Source organism: Mya arenaria, chromosome 2 (genome assembly GCF_026914265.1).
Source record: "Mya arenaria isolate MELC-2E11 chromosome 2, ASM2691426v1".
Taxonomy (NCBI): Eukaryota; Metazoa; Mollusca; class Bivalvia; order Myida; family Myidae; genus Mya; species Mya arenaria.
In genome coordinates this window covers 26,379,296-26,403,108 of record NC_069123.1, presented here as the reverse complement: position 1 = coordinate 26,403,108, position 23,813 = coordinate 26,379,296, and the positions used below count along the sequence as shown (strand labels likewise).

Here is a 23,813-nt window from a genome sequence, read left to right as displayed (position 1 = left end):
TACATTATACACATGTGTGTGTTATTATTGGTGTATAATATACCTAACATATCATTCCCGCTAATTTCGTTCAGCTCCATACAGAGTAATTATTCGGTGTGCAATTGTCATAAACGAATTCCGAGAATAAAGAGTCTGCAATTACTTATTTACTGAAAGCCTTTGAATTATTCATTGCTAGCCCAGCCTATCAATAGTATATACATTCACGTCATTAATTCAAACACACAAGAACATTAATGGATTCAGTGTGGCATTCCGAGTTTTTAAAGTCTTTTCAGACATTGTAGTATGCTATCTAGGACTGTATCCCTTTTATCGTCCAACGGACTCAGTGTATGTCAGAGGCTAGATATCGTACTCAAAAATGTTTTTTTTATGCCGGGAAATGCTTTTACAGCAATTGAAGGTTGCCAAAGTACACGATGTATCGGCCATTAGAATACAAACTACATTTTCAGCCTATGAAACTGCAGATAGGCCACCTATTATTACTTGGCTTAATCATTAAAAATTTCAACTGTCGCGGGTGTTTAAAGGTCAGCCTACTGCCACTCATCCGATACATACTCCCTGTATCAGATTTTGCGTTGTGTATGTCAGCCAATGGGGCTGTATTTACGGTCACTCCGCCTGTCATATAACTATAACTTGATGGTTGGTGCGCATTTTCTGCGATAATAGATATGTTGCGCGTGAATAAAAGGTGAGCATGGTTTGTGATCAACAAGCCGGACAGATGGGGTTTTCTGGTTTCCTCGAGCAAACAAGACCACGCTACATAGTGCTAACGAGAGTGACTACGCAAAAGTAAATATATATATTTTTTCACAATCGTTCTAAAATTAATATCGTTTACACTAAAGGCTGTAATGTTGAGCATCATGCCATTAATATTTACCTTAAAATAGCTCACACGTATAGTCCTTTTAACGCAAGGAGTTTTGCGAATCACTATTGAATGCAGTGTCTTAGGACTGCATGGAGGAATATTTCGAAAACGAAAAGCATTTGTTTTCAGATATCAAAACATTGAAATCAGAAATTTATTAAAGACATGTGATAGAAACGTCATCACAGCAATGCACATAGGTACATGAATACTAACATTTCATGACTTTGAAAGACTTTGTGTTTATAATATTATTTGTTGAATGATATGCATTATCAATATCCTGAGGCCTGTTTTTATAAATTAAAACCTAATTTTTGATGTCTTTCTGAATATTTTAAGCCAGTATTTAAGTTAAAAACATAGTTGAGATTGTCTACAAAATAAACTTGTTGCCATCTGTGTTGGTCATTTTGATATTATGTTTAAGGTCCTTTAATAAAATGAGTCCCTGGCCCAAATATTACAAAACTGCTCAAGTCAAATCTCAATCTCAACGCTTTTTATAACATAAAAGCATGGTATAATACAAAATCTTACATGTTTTTTTTATACTTTCTAAAACTGTATTGTCTGATAGATTGAGTGATAAAAAGATTTTGTAAATATTTCAAAGAATTCGACTGATTATAGAGCCAGAACGATACTTGAGTTATTGTTAAAAAAATGATTTGCACTCAAGTACATTTTTGGCCGTAGAATATTTTCCCTTTGACCAATCTAGACCAAAGGTTTTAATCAACATATTTAATGAAAAAATGCGGTTTTAAAAGGTGTAAAACATATAATGTTTTAATTACTTTTTATGCTATGTGATAAAATGAGTTGAGACTCAGATTGAGATTTGACTTAAGTATTTTCCTGATTTTGGGGCCTAGTCTTTATTAATAATCGAACGTTAAGATGTACGAACAATTGAAGTACAACAACGTCCTAACTGGTAATTTCCTGTTTATTTTGTGTGTATATATTGATTGAAACATATACGTAATGTCTCATCCTTTTATCATGATCAACAACCAAATTATTTCAAAATAATGGAACACCAGGAAGTATTTGAAATGATGAGAATGGATTTGACTGTAAGGTTAATGTTTACGACATATATTTTGATATTGACTTCTCAAATATCTTCAAAATTTCCCACGGTATGTATTTCGTCAAATTGTTGTTTACATGAATATCGATCGTCTTTGTAAACAAATATTGACCAAAATCGAATTAGCTTTCTCCGATGTCTTTCTTTTGAATACGATTTGCCCAAAAGTAATAGATACTGCTGTTGTCCATTCTCTCGACTGCATTAAAGGGAAAAAGTCAGGCAGAATTATAATTTCTTTCAAGGTGGTTTAAGGTGAAAACACGAGGTATGCTTCTTCATTTCAAGCCTTAGTTGATCTCTACGAGCCGTAAGGTCAGTCTTTACTTTCTCAAGTCTGTCGTGTTCCCCTTTGGATTGTTCATATCGCTGGAAAAAAACAACAAGGATATGTTGTTTGGCGACGAACATTTTATTTTGCCACAGACATTTAAGATTTTTTTTAAATACAATGTAAATATTCTTCAATTGGGTAGTAGCTAACGAAATATTAAACAGATACGATTGGTTCTGTCGCCAAATGCAATTCCATACTAGAAACCAATAAACACAAATACCGTGGTTACCTTAATGATTTTGTTTTCTCTGTGCTTGTGACGGACTCTGGACTTTTTAGCAGAACGCCTATTCACCTCCATACGTAAATTGCGCCTTCGTATCTCATCTTGGGTGAGCTAAAGCATAGGTGAATGTTTTTCAATGTTTAAACAAGACAATTACGGTTGATAGCAGCATTTCTCTACATATGAAATTTCAAGAGGCCAATATTTGTCTCTTGGTATCTTGCCATGATTTGTAACATATATGTATATACCTTTAAGTGATTGTAAAATAACATTTGAAAATATAAAAAACAGTTATAAGAAATTTAAATTCAACATAATTTATATTTGAATTCCTATCAGTACGACACTGAGGCAATATTAGCCTCCATCGGGTTGTGTATGTATTCAAATAATGACGTCAATACGTCGAAAATGAATTAATACTATAAGCACATTAGCATGTTGTTCTTTTGGTGTTAATTTTAAGATCGATGGGTGAAAGCGAAATAGGTCTGGTTGATCGTGCCTCATTCATCTATGTAACTTAGACCATTTTCGCTTACACTTCTCGTGCTGTTTGTTGGTGTTACCTTATAATGCTTTGGCTCTTCTGGTTCTAGAACAAGCTCGTCCTCGCCTCTCGTCAATCTCTTGTACTGTATTGAAAACTGAAGCTCTTTCTTGATTAACGGTGTCATTATTGAAGTCGACGATATCTCACTATTGTCTAAATCCAACTCTTCTAGGTTATGTATCTCCTCATGTCCTGTGTACTGAGGAGCGATAGAGGTATTATGTGTTTTAACTTTGCCAGAATCTTTCTGTACAGAGAAACTTGCTACGCCGAACATACCAAATATGTCGTCGTCTTCGTCCAGGATGGACTGACCTTGGACATGTTGAATCGTTTTGCTTAACTTCGAATGCAGTGCAGTTTGTATATTTGTACTGACAAAATCATCCGAGTGTCGTCTTCGTTTGGCTCGTGAACTATCACCGTCATCATCGATATAGATAAGAGGTGACTGGCCTGTTAAGACGTCAGTTAATGGCGACGATGGTTGCGGTGAAACCGATTCCAAGGATTCATCAATCTTACTGAAAATTGGCATATTCCCAGTTGTCCATGTTGCATTTTCAGATTTGCTTTCTGGAGTAAGATAGTCTTCAGTTTCATCTTGGTCTGGAATAATTTCATCTATTAGTTGCAAATCGTATTCTTGTTTGGTGTATTCATCGTCACTGTCTGTGTCCTCAGGCGATAGATGATTTGTATATTCATCAGTCTCTTCGAAATTCGGAACAGGGGTCGCGAAAAGAAGATTATCTGAATCTTTGTCTGATAATGTTATCTCACAAAAATCATCAGTATCTGTTATTTCAACGTTATCAGCAATACCATCGTTTAAAGTGCTCTCAAAGAAAATATCTCCTGGTGTTCCATCATTTTCGAAATTATTGATTAAAGATACAGGACTTCCCGACATAGATAGTGTCCAACAAAAAGTACAAGTAATTTAACATTTACATAGAAACATAAGTATGTCTCTTAATAAAAAGCATATAGTAAAATATGCTAAAAACAAAAACAAAAACAACAAAAAAGTGTAATGCAAAAAGTATGCGATTGATTAAACAGAATGCCCAAAGAAAATTTGTGATAGTAAAGCTTTTCTTTACATTATTTATACCATTCTACACAAAGACTCCCTCTTTCCGGTGCGTTTGAAGGGAATACGGGAATAACACAGTCTTACGTAAGTGTACGACCACCACTTCCCTTTTAGAAGAATTAGGCTGGCTTTCTTTCCGTGAAGAATAGCGTTGATTACGCCTCGTGAAACCTTCCTCCAACCACGCCATTATCCACTGTAAAGCATGTTATACAATTTTTACACTTGTAACCGGGTATACGATGTATATAGCGGCCCCACGTTGGGCGCCAAATGTAACAGACTGCACAAATTGCTATGTGCTCCTGTCGGGGTTCGAACCCACGACCTCTCGCTCTGTAGGCAGACACTCTACCGCGTCGCTATAAAAGCTAGCTCTATAGCGAGACAGTATAAGTGCCGCTATATAAATCGTATACCCGGTTACACACTATAAATACATTTCAAGGTAAAAGTGTAAGAAGGTTATGATTTAATTAATATATAATAGCTTACAGTTTATATATTCTAAGGGTGTTAAACTGATTGTGTTTTAATAATGTACCAGTGTTGGTATTTTATCTGTCCTATGATATTTAATATAGCGTACAGTAGATACAAGGGACCAAATTGTCAGTATTTGACAACAAGACTTTAATATACTTATATAACTTATCAGAAGGTTATTTAGAAGACATGGTCATTGAAAACCTCAGTCTCTTGTTTTGTTTACATTGGCAAATAAAGATATAGATAACAGGTTAACTTCGACATTACAGCACTCTTATTTAAGTGTTAAAACATTAAAGCTTTGCTGTAATGTTTGTTTAGTTCGCCTAAAGCAATTATAAACAAAAACATTTAAATGATGACAGTTGACACATTCCGCCGCAAACATAAAGTTCGTGTATAATTTACATGATATCATGGGAATGTATCTGTGTATTTATATGGATGACTGTATTATGGGCCAGAGGCTTTAAATTAAAATGAAATCTACATTATGCTATTTTCTCATTACGCTGCAGAATATGTCTCCGACTCTTATCCAGAATAGTTTGAATGAAATACTTCTCCCAGTTGATCACTTGTTTTTTTTAAAATGTTCTTATGTATCTTTATATGTATATAACTCAATTAATTTCTTAACTTCTTACCTTGTTGTGTTGTAGTTGTTATCGCTGTTGTTTTTCGTTACCATTTTAAGTTTTCACTGGCTTACATCGAATTCCAGCTTATAGGCCTTTAATACTGATATAAGTTTTAATTAAACCTGCATAAATTCAATATTTTTTGTCACGATTTCGTTGAATGCCCTTAATTTTGGTCATGTAACCAAAAGCAAAACATATTTCAGTTTAAAATTTATAATAGACCATCCATTTTAGGAGTAACAAATTAACTGTTGTTATATACGTTTAGATTTACACCAATTATCTGGACGACTGGCAAATAATCGCTGAAGGATAATGAAACATGGCTATGAATAACATTAATTCTGAATGTTTAATACAACATTTCATTATCTTTTGGTAGATGAAAATGAATTTCGAATGAATAAAACCACCCGTCATTGATTTAGACGATTTAGGCTGATTATATTGACAGAAGTGGCTAATGTAAACACGGTCAGGTGAACAAAATGTTAAAAAGACTCTATATTCAGTATGACATTATATTAGTCTATCCCTATTCTAATCCTACGCCACTCCCCCTAGATATCGACCTAAATAACCCTTTGTTTTTTTTACCTGAGTCCTTCAGATCAGATAAAACTGAACGATTTTAAGAGCTTCTGTGTGCCGCGAACCACACACTGAGTGCGGAGTATTCCATACAAAAGCGCGTGAATACCGCGACCCCAAAAATGAGGGGGTGTGGTTGGGGGGGGGGGAGGGAGGGGGTTCAGCTATCTATTGTATAAGAGATATAATGGGTTATGATTTTGGTGTCTTGAACGGTTTTGTACGTTTCAAAGTACTTACCTACAATCCTAAATACTTGACAGCCATGTTGATCCTGTGTAAAGAGAATGAAAAAATCCTAAGAAGATGACAAATGTTATCATATGCTATTGCATATCACGAATAACTACTCATCAAGAGGTCGTTTACATTCTGTTTGTTTACTAACATATAAAATGACTCACCTGTTTCCATGGGACACTTTGAATATTTATGTATCCTTGCAATCCAGAATTATAATCAGTAATAAATCTATGAAAAACATTTTTGAAAGATTAGTCTGTTTTTGGGTTTCCAGACTATTATGCAAAGTTGGTTTCCCAAATAGTTTGTATCGCGTGATGAACAATTTACAAGCTGAATCAATTTCAGCCATTTTCTGAATATTTGGAGGGCAAATGCATTAAGAAAACATAAGATTTATATTCTTTTAAACCAACATATTCCTTAATCTATGAATATAAAAGAAAGCCTGTTAAACATAACATCGCTAATTTTAGACGGCTTGGACCGAGACTAACGGGAACGGCTATTTATAGCCGAATGTGGAATACCAGTTTGACTATGGGAAGGTTGTATTTATCAATATTTGTTTAGTTTGCTGTTAATAATTTAGGAAACCATTTTTTCGTCTGTTTTATGTTTTGCCATATAGTTTGTTATCTCTCATGCCCATATTTGGGCAACGAGTATAAATAAAACTTGAAAGCAAAAGGTAAAATAATATTGATCAATTCATGAAAATGGATACTTATAATTATAAATGCCGTTGGAGTTTGTATTATTTATCATTAACTGTATGTTATAAACAATAGGCAAAGTATGTACGTATTGTGTAGACAGCAACATGGTTTTATGTTTATTTTTAGAGAGTTTACGGACAGCTGAGGGAACGTTTAATCTTCATATAGGGTTACAACACAATGCTAACATAGTTTTATTACATATTTGATGAACTCATCTTAATAACAAAGCAGACCCTTGCACAACATATTTATCTTGTCTTTACCCCTACCCCTATATGCATAAATGTAAGGAATTGCTTAATATAAATCTCAAATACTAACAATAAAGTTTTATCGGATAAGTCACCAGGCCAAAATATGTGTTGACTGATGCTGTTTGACAAACGGACGAGCGTTGGCGTCTGTATGCAACGCTCTTGTTTGTTTGTTGTTGTCTTTTTTATTTGCTATGATTCATTCATACTATTAAAAGTCAGTTAGCAAATAAACGTTTTAAAATAATGTGTACTCTTTGCAGATCTGATTATGGCAAATACCTGCGTACTTACAGCAATTTAATCGAATTATGACGAATACGACACAAAATAATCAAATTATATCGTTTAAACTTTAATACGGACGGACAACATACTGGCGATTCATCAAATAAATATGGGAACAAAACAGTCGAGCCGTATGCAATTTAAAGCCATCTCCTTCGAGAACACAGCTATTCCATTGGTTTAAAGATGATTTTAACCATTATATTAAATCAAAGCGCTTAAAGCGATGAAAGACTGTCAGCTTTTTACGTTTTGTGAGTGTAGTCATGTAATGTAAAATCTACCTTCCAGAAAATATGATCAAAATCCCGAATGGAACGGAAAGTATGTGAAGATTTCTCGATTTGTCTCAGTTATTTCAGCACAGGGTCTTGGGCAAATTGTGATATATATCTGTTCAAATGGTCCCGAGATGGTACCGAATGTTATGAAATTTGCTGCAGGGTATTTTTATACATACTAGAATCTACGAAAAGAAAAACGCAATACTATAATTAACTCACATTCAACTACCTTAAACACTATTCAATTTGAAGGCTTTAATGTTACTTGCTACATTTAAACTCATATTGCTATCTAACGATATTACCCTATTTATTTAATAGATCTCAAACTGCCGAAAATGATATTGATCAAAATAACAGGATGTGTTGCGTTTATGCTGTAGAAGTTAAAATGTTGCGTTTATGCTGTAGAAGTTAAAATACAGTGCAAATGTACTGCTTGATGTTGCTGTAATTCGAATCAAAACAAGAATATTTCAAATGAATATTTCATTTCTGCACAGTTTTCTCCTTCGTATTTCGAATGCTGTGAAACTCTAAATGTAGTCACTGGCACGCGTTACGTAAACGCGTTACGTAAAACATATCGCAAGGTGCTAATTTCGAAGAACCTAGTGGATGAGGTAAAATGTTACTTTTTTCAAACAAGGTTTCACAATGTCAGAGTTGCGTGCCGTTGCTTTGTAATTGAAAACATATTAATTAAACCATTTGACGCATCTTAACAGTTCGTTAGTAAAATAATATTGTAACGTTTCGATGTAGGCGGAAGTGCGTGAACTTCATAGTACGTTGATGTACTTGGTTGGTAATATGCAAATTAGCATAACCAGTTCTCTGTGTGGAGGCTCAGGGCCTATATATAAAGGGACCAGTTGAGCCCCACGCGTGGCGGATCCGTGGTTTAGTGATAACACACTTGACTATCAGTCCAGGGGTCGCAGGTTCGATTCCCCGTCGCATTACTAAAAATACTAATCGTCTTGCGGGATGGACGTTAAATGGGAGTCCCTTGTGACAGTGCTATACACTGGAGCACGTTAAAGAACCAGAATAGCTCTAACCAGGGCTACATTTTGTCTGTGCACTATGCTCCAACAACCTTAAATGACTAACAATTTTAAAGGAGCACTCACCGAATGGGCAAGGCCCGAGTGCGAGTATAAATAAGCTTTCACACCGCCACCACCACCACAGGTTCGAGTATGCTTTTCTCTGAAGGGATCTGTTGGCCTTGTTGGCCTCGCACGTTACAATGGTATAGTATTGGTATAGTATTTTCTTGTGAGGTGTTTGTCATTATGTATTGGAAATGGAATTGAGCTTATATAACACATACATGCATAAACATTCTTGGAGAAAGAACAAAATACATCCAAAGCATGAAAACAGCATTTCTGTTTTTTTGAGATGGTCTATTGCAAATTGTAATTATATGCAAGTGTAACACTAGCATATAGCTGGACAAGTTTCATTAAACTACACCATGGAAGCACCACAATTTTTATAACACTACACTAGACGGGGTACGAGTTTTATTAAACTTCACCCTGGACAAACTACGAGTTTAATGACACCACAATGTGGACGAAGTTCGAGTTAACTAACACTTCACTGGACAAAGTTGTATTTTATAACACTTCAATGGACGGCATACGATTTTCCTTAGACTACATTCTGGACGTTATACGAGTTATTATAACACTACACCGGACCAAGCACGGGTTTTATCAAACTTCACTGTGGACTTGGTACAAGTTTTATAACATTTCACTGGACGAAATACGACTTTCGTTTAAATGCTCTGTGGATGAACTAGACGTTTTATAACACTACACCGAACAAAGTACGAGTTATATATCACCACACCGGACGAAGCCGGGTTTTATCAAACTTCACTGTGGACGAGGTACATGTTTTATAACACTTCACTGGACGAAGAACGAGTTTCATTAAACTACTCTTTGACGTTATACGACGGTCATAATAAATTCATTTAATTATGCTTTTACATTGGATACCAATTGAAACACATACGTTAATTAATAAAACAGAAGATAAAGAAGACATGGCAATTAAAAGCAAAACAAACACACACTAAAATATGTAAAACTTGATCAATATTGAACTCAAACTAAAATATATTGTACTCTATTCCTTATATAATGTATTCGTTGACGTATAAAACGGTATTCCATATACACTTCGATACTATTGTAGGGTTAGCCTCGGTCTACGCTATCTGGAACGAATACTGTCACGTGCAACGATTTTACCCAAATATTAAAAAGAACATTGGCTTAAAAGAATTTTAGTGATATGTGCTGTTAATATAAATACGTTTACAATAAATCAGAACATACATTTAAATAGATTGAGCTTCGCAAAATGTTCATCACGCGATACGAATACAAGTAATAACTGGGATACCAGTTTTGCATCATAGCTTGGAAAACCTTAACAATCTTATAAAAACACTTTCAATAGTTGTAACCGTATGTTCAATGAAAAATCAGTTGAGTCATTTTAAATGTTAGTAAACAAACTAAATAATAACGAAATGGCGGTGATGCAATGACCTAGGATAACATTTTGCAGCTTATTCTCTGAAAAAAAAACACACACAATTTTATGCTAAAGATCTATTACCTCTTCTTTTCACAGGTTAAGATGACTGCCAAGTATTTAAGACTGTAGGCTAGTAAATGCAAACGTAGTAAAAAACCGTTTGGTGTGTTATTGTATAGTGCATTCTCTGTAAGTCCAGGAACAGCAAAATTGCCAAGACGATGAAGCTGAAACCTCCATTTTCGCAAGGGAAATACGGGAGTATTCGGGACGAACGCTTGGTGCATGTATATAGGAAACCTTATCATTGTGTCAAAGTGTCAAATACTTCTACATATATAATTAATTGTTACAATTATAGAAACGTTCCCTTATGCTTTAGTTTTACCCAGAGTAGATTTATGAATGGAGGTGAATAGGCCAACAGTACGGAGAGTTATTTAGGTAACCGTGACAATTGTTCTAATTGTTTTTTAGTTTGATGGAAAAAAACACTATTTCTTTACGGTAATATTTCGTTTGCTATTACTCTCTTAAAGATAATGGCCCGGTTGTTTAAACTCTCGTTAAATTACTTACCTTTACACTGATGTGTTAGCGATTATCATAAAGGTTAACTTACTTACGACAAAGGCATTATCCTGTTGTCCAAAAACATCTCGGTGCTAGCGTAATGTAACGCTCAGGTATTTTTGTTCAAATGTCGTATGTCAATGATTTCTGTGACAAAAACAACAACAACAAAATCATCACAAAAAAACAACAACTTTTTGTTGCATAAACATGGATACACATATCCATGTTTGATTAAAGCGATAAGAAAGTTCCAAAAAGGAAAACGAAACACTTGAAGAAGTTAACGTCTCAAAGAGATCAACTCAAGCTTCAAATGAAGAAGTGTTGGCAAGATGAACCACCTTGAATGAAATGGTCATTCAGTTCTGCCTGAATATTTTTCTTTGCTGTCATCTGCACAAAGTTGCGTTATTTATTGACAACCCAATATCAAAGCACATCTGGGCAAAATCGTATTAACAAGAATGTCATCTGAGAAAGCAAATTCGTTTGTAATAAACATTTCATTACACGGACAATATCTGTTTATGTAAGAAACAAGTACTAGGCTTATTATACATGTATCTTTAACCTGTTACAAAGCATGAACGCAACACTACAATAACTTATGAACAATTTTAAGTTTGAATGTTTGGCTTATTCCTGTAGTTTCGATTGCATTTCTATATTTAACGTATACAGTATCAAATCCAATCCAATTAAATTTTAAAATATCAAATTATTCACGGACACTTGTCAATAATAAAATCACACAAACAAATACAAAAAATCATACATCAATGTCATACGATCGTCATTTTCATGAATATCAAATTTTGCAGAGACATATAAACGCTGAGTGATATTTTGCATAATTGCGTGTATGAATTTGCATGTTTTTAAGAATTTGTTATAGTATCTGCATGATACTTTACTAAAGAATTCTTCCACCGAAAAATTTGCAGTTTTAATATTGTCTTCATAATAACATCTTATTTTATCATAAGTCTTGCATTCAAGGAACACATGGTACTCATTCTCAATCATATATATATCTTTATTAGAACAACATCCCACAAAGTCTTTGTTTACGTCCCAGGGCACTGTCAAAATCAAGATAACGTTGAATTGTGTTTGACCGTGATTTGACGTTGTTTGAGGGCTTTTGAAAAACCACAACAGTATAATGTTGCGAGTCAGAGACGAGTAGGTGGAAAATCGGCAAAATGACTTTGGGCTTTGACATTGCCAACATAAGCAGGGTTTATGTATACAAAAAAATGTAAAGTTTAAATATTAATTAGGACACAGAACATGATATTTTAAAATATGAAGAAAATAGTTTACAAATAATTGAGACTTGATCGTATGCATGGCCGAAGGATCTATTAAATCATACCAAGCGAGTTATCGAATGTGAACTACAAGCAATGTCTTATTTTAATTAAATAATAATGTTGATATTTATCTTATTTAATTTAATCGACATTAACCATTGGCTTCATGCATTTGAAAAATTAATTCAAAGTTCATTGTGTAATGTCAGTGTAAGTAACCAGCACTTTACACAGTAGTTGTAAACATTTGAACTTGGGATCCCGAACATTTATAGGATGCATGCAACACTGGAAAACCAAGACCTTGTGGAATTTTCTGATCAACGTTAATTGTGTTTGACCAGCATTTTACGAAGTCGTGGAAAAGTAGGTGAACTCGGGAGTACAAAATTAGTAGTTGCATAAATGGGAAACCAACCCTTGCGAAATGTTATTTTAATTATGTAAGATGAATAAAACAGACTAAAGGCATCAAGATTGCGTGTGAGTTGGAATATTAGGCTCGTTTTCATGGAACCAGGTTAGTTTTGTTTGTAAACAATAAATATAAATCTAAGGAAAGTATTTGATCAAATCATTAACGATTGTAGGTTGACACATCACTTTGTAATGTTGCGATTATACATGTATTCATTGCTACGGTCGAATTCCTTGTTTACTATACCTTTATATACATTATTTTTGCTTTTCACTTCAGGCAAAAGGTGGCTTCCAAATATGATGTATAGCAAATACAAATGGTAAGTTTTTTCAATTTTGACATAGAGTCAGCACCTTTGACTCTACAGAAATCGGTCAAGTCTTGTTTGATATTGCAACCATCATTACGCCTGAAACTGTGCACGTAAGGTAAAATAATCCTTTTTTAAATAAATTTTGGACAGATGTGTGCACTGCTGCCATAACATGTTGATCAACAACCTAACAGGACCACTCCTCTTGCCTTTTCGTTTATAAGTTTCATTCAGAATTTTATACTGATTAATTGCTAAAGCCATACAATAATTGCAGAAAAAAAGTGGTTATCAGTAATTCGTTACTATACTACTAAATATATTTATATATATTTTCTTTCAAAATTCAAGCGTGCCAAATTTTACTCAACCAGTACATAAGTAAAGATATGTCATTTTTAGAATGGCCCAAGGTAGACACCGCAGTATCCTTTTTTATCCAGGATTGTTTGCGCATCGGTTTTGTATTTCCAAGAAGGTTTTTCCTTACCAAAAGTCTTTACGCCTAGTAATTTTAACAACTCGTAGCATGTTCTTTCTTGCTAGAGCTGCTTTCACATAGATTGGCCCTATTTGTCAACTTTTTAATTTTGTTTCCTGATATGAGCCATATTTTGCGTAAATGTCTAGAAGCCGTTGATATTGGATTGCTGACAAAAGATCAGATGACAGTTTGTCAGATTTAAGTTCGAAAATTCATGTTTTACGTCTAAAAGTGTTACTAACCCTTTAACGAGTTCTGCGGCAGTTTTCAAAACAATTGAGACCTGTTATATTATGAGTCATCTTAAATGACTGATTTGAAGACATTTATGCAAACTCTGATAAAAAAAGCTGATTCTGAGTCAAAAACATTAAACTAAAATTCAAAACTGTCAATCTGTGAGAGTGCAGCTTTGAAATGTCGTGGAGTTTTTTTTGTGAATGAACTGGCAGTTTAAAATTAAAAATACAATATAACTATAAATGCACTGAAATAAATATGTCTGCATAAATAATCATTGCACACCCATAACACCAAAACGTAAACTCAATATCCAATTAGGATTTACACAGTTACAGAGCAACAAATGTTTGATTTGCATTACAAGGATAAACACTCTATAGTTTGACCACAATCTTGACTTAGCCATCTGACATAAGTTGTTGGAGGCACAGTGTGTTCACGGGACATGTTTATATGTAGTTTGTAATAAGAATAACACACAATATACTTTACGTAAAGACAAGAAAAATAGGAATAAGCAAAGTGACCATCGCTTTCGTGCAATAGGTTGGGTTTCTAACTTTGTAAGTCAATTTTGTGCGAGGGCAAGGCCAGACACACGTAAGTGAGCAGGCTCGACAAAATAATGTTGGGGTTAAAAATGACACCGATAGTTTTTCTTCACGAAATGTGCCAATAAGGGCCAGTGTATTTTACACTCACTGTACCTTATACTAAACAGCAAAGGAAGAGTACGACTAATTTTTGCAATAAGCGTTACGGAATCTATCTCATTCACAGCACAATGTGTTTACCTCAATTCTGTGTCACAATGTAACCATATTTACACAAGCATTGCTGACCACGAACACTCAATATACCGACATATGCGAAGACATGACAAGCACAATCGTTTATAACTCTTGTTATATTGAACAAATAGCGAGTGGATACTTAAACATGTTTCCTTGTATTTGCCATTTTCTTTCTTCAATACCAGCGTTCCTTGATTTTGCATTATGCAGAACTATCGCAATCAGGTGATCACTCATAGATATTCATATATAACAGAATAAGTGTTATTTTATAACTATATTTCATTTTTCATTCTGTTCTTTTACATCATTAATTTCTACAAATAATTTGACATATCTTTTAAATTATTTTAATGTTTTGATTGTTTAAGAGGTGATGAGGTGGTCAACCCAGTGCTTCACAGGGAAGATGTCAGGGCATTCACCTGCGAAACAGTTAAATGAAACAGTTTTAATAACTTTGTTGAACAGATAAATTGACAAGGCAATGGTTACTTAATAAGTTCCTATGCAATAACTTTATGTGCAACGTAAACACATTAAATACATGTTGTTTGTGAAAAGTTAGTTGAAACTAAACACATATAAACGAAACTTTTGTATATCCTTTATTCGCGATTTAATCACGAGTAAGTTAGTTTTATTTCTTAAACATTCATATTATTGTACATAATATGCTTAAATAGTTGTTTTTATGATATCATTTCAGTATTAACATTTAAGGGCTTTTTTCTTGTTATCCATTTCGCCGAATATTAAGAATTTGCATGAGTGATTATTCTGCTGTTAAGGTGTCCATTGAAGTTGCAAATGATGCAACACCAGGAAGTATTTTCTTTACCAGCAATATAAACGAAGGTGCTGCTGATAATATTGAAATAACAGAATCGAATTCTTTACAACACATAACGCTATTAGACGACACACCAGACACTATTCTGTTCGCAACTCCACTTTCTCAATACGAACAGAATCATAATATTTGGGAGTTTAATTCCCCTGAGGAGACAGACACTGACGATGACGAGGATGACGCCGAACAAGAGTACGAACTGCAACTAATAAGCGAAATAATTTCAGACAATGATGGCAATGAAGACCATTATATTCCAGAAAGTAAATCGGAAGATGAAACACGGACAAATGGTAATATGCCAACTTTCAGCAAGATTGATGAATCTCTGGTATCGATTTCACCGGAAACATCATCGCCTTTAACAGTTGTAATTTCGGACCATTCATCCACCATTTATATTGATAGTGACGTTGAAGAACATTTAACCACAAAAAGAAGACGCAACTCTGAAACATTTGTCAATACAAATGTTCAAACTGCTCTGCATTCGAAATTGAGTAAAAACATCCAACACGTCGAAGGTCACTCCATTTTGGACGAGGATGTTGACATATTTGGTATGTTTGGTGTAGTTAGTCACGATGTACAGAAAGATTCCGGCATAGCAAAATCACATCATATCTCTACTTCTACCCACAATACAACGCAAGACGACGAATTAAACCTTGAAGAACTGGATTCAGAAGATAGGGAACTTAGTGAATCATCGACATCAAAAATGACACCATACATCAAGAATGAGCTAAAATTTGCAATACAGTATAAAAGATTGACGAGAGGCGAGGACGAGCTTGTTCTAGAACCAGAGGAACCGAAGGATTATAAGGTAACACCAACGAACAACACGAGGGGTGAAAGAGAAACAGTTTTAGTAACATCAATGAAAGAACATAATTGACTCATTTCGCTTTTACTCATCTATAAATATAAACCGAGAGGCAAACATATTGTAATATTTCATTTTAATCATTTCTTGTTTACAATACACAACCTGATGGATGCTTATAAGGCCGAAACCTCGAGCGGATATGAAATCGAATATACATTACGTTGAAGTTGGAGTTCTTTCATATTTTTATATCTTAAGATATGTTATTTTACATACAAATACTGACATATGCAGTAAATCAATCCAACAAAAGTTGATGTGTGTTTTTATAATATCCAACGATGGAAAGATACCAATATACAAATTTTAATATTATATCAAGCCTTTGACATGAATGATGCAACGCCAATGGGTCAGGACAGGTCACGTGGTGACCCCATTTTTTCCATATAGTGTCAATTAATTATAACGTACTAAAATGGCGCCTAATTTCGGATTTCGATGAAAAAATAAAACATTTCCCATTAATAGATCAATGTCATCAGGTTGTCGGCGTGAGAATTCCATTACTGGGTCAGTAGGTGACCCGATATGGGCAAAGGGGCGAAAGAATCCATATTAGGGTCTGCTCACACTCGATATGGTTTCCTATGCCCCTTAACCCCATAACGTAGATTCGCTATACAAATAATCTGGTCATTTTATCGACCCATTTGCAATAAGAAAAAAAAACTTTTTTAGATATAATTGTTTGTTACATTTTATACATATTATATAAAGACCAAATTCTTTTGAATTCAAATTTAATATACTAATCCATAGAATAACTTTTTTGTGCATGTCAAATACGACTATTATCGAACATATGCTCTTGTTTGTTACTCATTAAAGACACGTTTCCTTACGATTTAGCTTACCCCAGATGAGATACGAAGGCGCAATTTACGAATGGAGGTGAATAGGCGTTCTGCAAAGAAGTCCAGAATCCATCAAAAGCACAGAGAAAACAAAATCATTACGGTAACCATGATATTTCTAAAAAAAAAATAATCAAGTTTGACAATATGATTGATGCCATACAACATAATAATTTTGTTCGCGATTACTCCGTTGAAAAGTATATGTATTGTATTTTCTAGGGATGCAAACGAATATTCGAATATTCGAATATTCGATCAAACGTTTAATATTCGAATGTCAAAATTGGTATTCGAATATTCGATGCAATTTGTTTGGTGAATATAATAATAAACCTTTTTCTTACATCTGTGCTGTTGTATATATTGGCTTGTCTTGTTTTTACAACGATTGGCCCCTAATGCCGGAGGCGTGAATGTGATGACACTATACACGCGTCATATGTTAATAAGGGACACATAGTCGGAGACTATTAACAGTACCCGTAATTTTACAAAAAATTATTTTCGATTTTCGTTTTATTATTTATCTAATTTCCGAGTAGGTTTGATTTTTTCATAGTTATATTTAGTAGATGTCAATCCCAGAACGAGGCCGCTCTCATCCTACAGAACGACCCGTTGGTGCATCATGACATTCAACCAGGCATTAACGATCTTCGCCTTTTTCACTGGAATTGAAATTTTCGTTTAAATTTGTTCAAAAGCTATTGCCTTTGTAATTTTGTAAATGGGGAATTTCATTGCCAATGTTTGGAAAATCAGGGTCCTTCGCGTATACCGGCCACGACGAAGAAGGGTTAAAATGCCCCGGCTATTAATAAAGCAAACAATAAAAGTTGTTTACTACACTTCTTATACATTCATATTGGTAACCGAATATTCGAATATTCGATCGAAAGTATTACCGAATATTCGAATATCAAATTTGCCATTCTTTTGCATCCCTAGTATTTTCAAATGTCTTTGATTTCTTGGGCGATATTGCATGATCACCACCAAAACAAAAAAACCCCAGCTGTTTAGATGTATACAAAGACATCCATGTTTGTTTCCAGCGATACGAACATTCCAAAATGGAAAACGAAAGACTTAAAAAAGTTAAGGCTGACTTAACGGCTGAAAGGGATCGACTGAAGCTCACGATGAACCACCGTGAAAGAAATGTTGATTCAGTTATAGCTGATAATTTCCCTTTGTTGCCATCTACATAAAGTTGCAATATATCTGAACAACATCAATATCAAACTACTTCTGAGCAAAATCGTATTGACAAGAATGACATCTGATAAAGCCAAGCTCGTTTGCAAAAAGTTAAACACACAGACAATCGCTTTTCATGTAAGAACCAGGCTTAATAAAGTATACACCTCGAGGTATTTTGTAGATATTGTGGATAGCATTTTTCGTTATCTTTTTTCTTACCGTCAAATCCTTTCCGTTACATTCCTGAAAATAATTTGGATCGGTTACCGAATATGTAAGATTTTAAGGTAAACGGATAAGATTACTACACAATGCAGCATATTCATGTTTAAATTTATGAAATTATTAAAAAAATGTATATGACCATTTTTTCGCCTTTTTTCTCATTTAGACAGGTGATTATTTTAATAAGCCTGTTTTTTATTTGATGATATAGATCGTGACTACAAAATGACTTACAAAGATGCCAACAAGTTGGTTTTAAAATAAAATGAAATGAAGAAGCATGTGTTTGAAAGATGAACCACCTTGAAAGAAAAAGAGGATTCAGTTTTGATTGATTATTTCCCTTGCACTGATCAGTTCTGGAGAACATCAATTTTAAGTACTTGTTTGTTAACTCTTTTTCGTACTTTTGTAGATTTGAGACGACAGTTTTAAAATCCATCTCGTAAACGTTATTCTTACAGTGAACTCCTTTCTGGTTATTTCATATACTTCCTGGTGTTGCATTTTTGAAGATAATTTGGTTTGGTAACCGGATTATAATAAACGGATTAAATTTCTATATAACGCAGAATGTGAATGTTTTAACCATTTAATCATATTTAAATAAACGGTATTTTACCAGTTAAGGCGTTGTTGTTGTATTTTTTTCCCTTATATTAGCGTTTGATTGTTTGTATAAGGATCAGGGGCACGTTTAAATATAGGACCTTAAATGTAACTTTAAAAGGACCAACAAAGACGGCAACCCTTTGGTTATTGATAATCTCAGCCGTGAAATGTTCTTAAACATATACCGATGCGCATTGCTGTTATAATGAATTTATCACATGTTTTGGTAATTTTCTGGTTATAAAGCTTTTAAATTCTGAAAAAAGATACTCTTCGTTTTCGGACTCCTCCTCAATGTCATCCTGACACACTGCATACAATTGTTTTTTTGCAATATTTTATTTATTTAAAAGGACTTTACTTAAATAAAGGCTACACCAATGTAAAACAAATGGTAAAAGGCTCGGCATTACAACCTTTAATCACATGCGTCGTTAAATAGCTGCAACACTGCAAGAGGGGTGCATTAGGAAATTATTTTTAAACGCTTAGCCTCATACACTTTTCTCAAAACGAATCGTTTTAAGCATTAATAAGATTTTTAATAGCCAGCGAAAACATGTAAAACAAAGTTTAGTAAAGCACACACATCGTACATTGTTATAAATTGACTTCTGTTCAACGACCTGTTACAGTGATTAACTGCAAATGGAGCCATAACCTTTAAGGTAAGATGCAACTGAAAGAGAATTAATTGAAAAATACCCCAAACATATTAAAATACTTACAGAGACTTACCGAAAGACAAACAACGTCAATGGACAAACACGCATTGTATAAAAACAATTACATTTCAATATCAACACATGTTGGTTGTACCATCTTGGTATCCCCACAGTTAAAAATGCTTTGTGAAATTTTAGCCATTCAAACACTTACTCAAAGTACATATTGATTAAGTGTTAATCCTTCTTACAGAAACAGATGCATTGTAGGCATATACTTTGCACCGAAAACCATAACTATGAGGGCATACTATTACCAAATGGTCGAAGTGTTCTGAAGCATAACATATATGAACACAGATAATGGATACAAACCATCATTGACAGATACATCGTGCCTGTTGACATGCGTCAGAGAAAGTTGACTTCTTTCAATGCCAGTAAAATCGTTGTCCGGCATAAAATAATTTTTTATGAATATTATGTGCAACACTCGTTGCGCTTTGCAATTTCTGAAGAACACATCCCGAAATATAATAATGAGGTGTCTGAAAGGATATAAAAAAGCCTGCCACGCTGTAAACAGGAATGTTCGTGTGTATTTGAAATAATGACGTGAATGTATAAATTGTTGATATGCTTTGCTTCCAATTAAAAATTCAAAGGCTTTCAGTAAATTAGTAATTGTCGACTCTTTATTCTCGGAATGGTGTTTTAATGGCAACTACGCACCGAACAATTACTTTGTAGGGAATGATGACTGAACGAAATTGGCGAGAATGATGTGCTTTGTATAGAATACGACAATAACAACCACATATCAAATATTTGATATATTCAGAATTCTCAATCTTGTTTATTGAAAGAATATATCTCACCCAGTCATGATAAATAATAATGTGCTCTCGGGTCTCAACAAAGTTCTAACTTACACATAAAATTCGGCCCAAAACCTTATGTATGTTATTCACCGATCAAAGTCTGACTAACATAGGACTGTTATGTATGTTCAAACTCGGTCCAAGTCTGACTGCTATGGCACTATTTCGTTCTGGCACGGCTTGATTTAACCCTATGTATGTTATAAATCGGTTCGAAACTGACTGCTATGGCACTATTTCCTTCTGGTACGGCTTGATTTAACCGTATGTGTGTTAAAATCGGTCCAAAACTGACTGATATGGCACTATTTCGTACTGGCACGGCTTGATTAAACCTTGCGTATGTTGATGCAAAATTTTGAATGTTTTTTTTAATAAAGTGGATTTATATTCATACACATATGCCATCTACATAATGTAGGGCATTGAAACGACACACGAGAAAAATCACATGTCATCGTCGACGTTTGAAATACTAATAATAAAACTTAACTACCCATATTTGTGTCTATTCTTAACGAATGCTTGATATTAATGTAAGTTAATACTCCTTTGAAATGTATTGTATTAAATTTTGTAATCATTTTTTACCGAATCCATTTCTTAATGTCTATGTACAATACAATCTCTGTCATAAATGCATTGTCAAAACAAAAAAATCAAGACAAATTGACATGAGGTGTGTTTCAGACAAGCATAAGGCTTAAAAAAATACATTTGGTTCGGGTTACCCGACCCTACCTACGGAATAGGCGCCGACCCTATCGTTTTTATAGTCAGTTTGAAAAAAAGAATTAAAAAAAAAAAAAAAAAAAAAAAAATCACTTTGTAGTTGAAAACCTTAAATGCTTATACAGAAGATAACTTTAACACCACTATCCAATGATGAAAATGACATTCTTATATAAAGCCTTATAAAAAAAGCCTACCTACCCTACCTATTTTTTAAAAGAATGTGACCCTAACCAAACATTTTTTTTAGGCCTAAGAAGAAAATGGAACATCTAATCGCTTTTATGGTATTGATATCTCGAGAATAAATGTTGCTATGACAACATTATGTTTATTGTCTGTCTTCATGATATTACAAATCGATTACCTGGTTATTTCCTTTCAATATAATAATTTCTGTCTAAGAAATAAATAAATATATTAATTGGTAATGTTGTTACTTCAACCTGTATAATAATAATTGCAAAACATAATTAAATTATGAAAATGTTTTATGTTTGGCTAATTGGATTGTTACTGAACATTTTGACAGTGATTGAACTTTGTTCGAGGCGAGGCCAGCTGCGACAAGTGGGCTACCAACATTTATGTTCACAAATAGTCTTGAGTCAGCCTGTAAACTGATAAAGTCTTTGTGTAACCTTCGGAAAATATAGCTTTTACCATTCAGAACATGAACAGAATCTGAAAATAAGAACATATTTTTCTTTTAAATCCTTTTAAATAATCCGTGTAACAAAAAGGTAGCTGTTTGACTGGTAATATATGAGCTGTTTTCGCAAACAACGTTCTTTCAATATGTAATGTGACGATATATTTTTTTTTTAGATTTCCAGTTTCGAGCCTTGATTCTGAACTAACACTTGAATATGTGCGTTATCATTGGTCACTTATGAATAAAATGAAACCGAATGAGTTCTCGAGTGTGAGCAATTGTCTTTACAAAAAGTGTCTATTTTTAATGATACTAATAACGTATGTCTGTATCATCAACTTATTTTGATATACCTTAATCGGTTCCACCCCTTAACTATGTGTTTTAACGTGTCAATGCAATATTTCTTCGAATGACTACGTTATAAATGGGTTTGTCAACACAGACGTTTCGCTTTAAATCATTTACTATCACACAAAAGTAACCTATTATGTGTTACCTGCATTCCATACTACTTTTGAAGTTTTGATACGAGCACAATGGCCTGTATCAATATCCGCACTAAAATACTAATTAGCTAGTTTGAGTTTGAAAGAACAAAAATGAGGTATTGTCATAACCCAAGTCGTGTTTTTCGATTATTAACACTTCTATTGCGCTTCCTTAAATAATCGCAGGAATCCGTTAAATTGCAATTATTTTTGGATGAACGCAACATCTTTGGAATACCTCTGATAGTATAAAAACGACGCATTGAGATTGGTCAAATTAAGTTTTATTGTAATAAAATGATTGCGACAAAACAAGTTACGTCATTGACGCTGCGGATGTTCAAACAGCTGAAATCATACTTCTTTCAGTTGTCTTGGAAACATTATTTTCAGCCTTGTTGGTGGATTATCCAAGATGAATTTTGTAATCAATGTGTAAAACAAAAACATTAAATAATTTATAATTGCAGTTCATCGGTGCATGAAATAATTTGGTTGGATAACAGATACTCTTTAAGTCCTCGGACTTCACTAACACTACACTGAGCAAATGTTTTTATACCGTAATACTTAAAAATAATCAATCTTTAATTGAAATTTAATATGAGCGTTGGTTTCCACATGTGATGCAGTTGTTTGCAGGAAGCATTATGGCCATAAACACGAAATAGCCTTGCATTTTCTGCATGGCCAGAATATCACAAACTAATTTAGTTTTGCATCAACTCACAACATTATTTAAATCTTGTCTATATTTGAAAAGAAATGGATACCATTATGCATGTATTATTTAAAATTCTATGGCCAACATTATTGTATTACATATAAATATGGCAATTAAATATGCATATTCAAAATAATGCTTTTGAATTATTACCGAGATACAAATTTGGCTCTAGAGTTTCATTTCTTTACGATACAAAGCAATGATGTTGATCAAGATAATACGATGAGAGTGCACTTTTATTACGAGAAAACTTAAAAATTGGAATCATGACACGTTGTGCGATGATTTTTGTTATAGATAGCTTAGTATTTTTGTGCTATTAGGAGAAGGGACCTTAATGTCAGCAAAAACGTTTCATGAATAATCCTATTGCAATGCTAGAACAGATCCATTGCGATATATGTGGATTCTGTTTTGATAAAGATGTGTTCAAAATCGCATAAATCACACGAATAATGATTCCCAAAGAGAGTTTGGAATACAATAACAACAATGAGCTCCAGCACTACGTGAATAATGATTGATCATATAAACACAATCCTTTTATGTTGATGAGTTTTTGGTTCTTACTAAACAAT

The 23,813-nt window shown here is 33.8% G+C and overlaps 2 protein-coding genes across 5 annotated transcripts; one reads left to right on the top strand and one right to left on the bottom strand.

Moving 5' to 3' along the window:
- Positions 1-1,830: 1,830 nt before the first annotated feature.
- On the bottom strand, positions 1,831-6,449 carry LOC128225217 (uncharacterized). Of its 3 annotated transcripts, none has more exons than XM_052935307.1 (5): positions 6,338-6,449; positions 5,346-6,207; positions 3,127-4,405; positions 2,558-2,665; positions 1,831-2,360 (listed from the first exon to the last, which is right to left on the bottom strand). In XM_052935307.1, the coding sequence occupies exons 3-5, from the start codon at positions 4,021-4,023 to the stop codon at positions 2,232-2,234; spliced, it is 1,134 nt and encodes a 377-aa protein (XP_052791267.1). In that variant the 5' UTR covers positions 4,024-4,405; positions 5,346-6,207; positions 6,338-6,449; the 3' UTR covers positions 1,831-2,231. The 3 variants fall into 3 exon arrangements, with proteins under 3 accessions (XP_052791267.1, XP_052791265.1, XP_052791266.1); XM_052935305.1 differs by having other exon boundaries at positions 6,174-6,207; XM_052935306.1 differs by having other exon boundaries at positions 3,127-6,207.
- Positions 6,450-12,534: 6,085 nt separating this feature from the next.
- LOC128221107 (uncharacterized) lies at positions 12,535-19,356 on the top strand. Of its 2 annotated transcripts, XM_052929561.1 has the most exons (5): positions 12,535-12,704; positions 12,882-12,924; positions 14,811-16,121; positions 17,037-17,144; positions 18,100-19,356. In XM_052929561.1, the coding sequence occupies exons 3-5, from the start codon at positions 15,207-15,209 to the stop codon at positions 18,253-18,255; spliced, it is 1,179 nt and encodes a 392-aa protein (XP_052785521.1). In that variant the 5' UTR covers positions 12,535-12,704; positions 12,882-12,924; positions 14,811-15,206; the 3' UTR covers positions 18,256-19,356. The 2 variants fall into 2 exon arrangements, with proteins under 2 accessions (XP_052785521.1, XP_052785530.1); XM_052929570.1 differs by having other exon boundaries at positions 12,882-16,121.
- Positions 19,357-23,813: the final 4,457 nt, after the last annotated feature.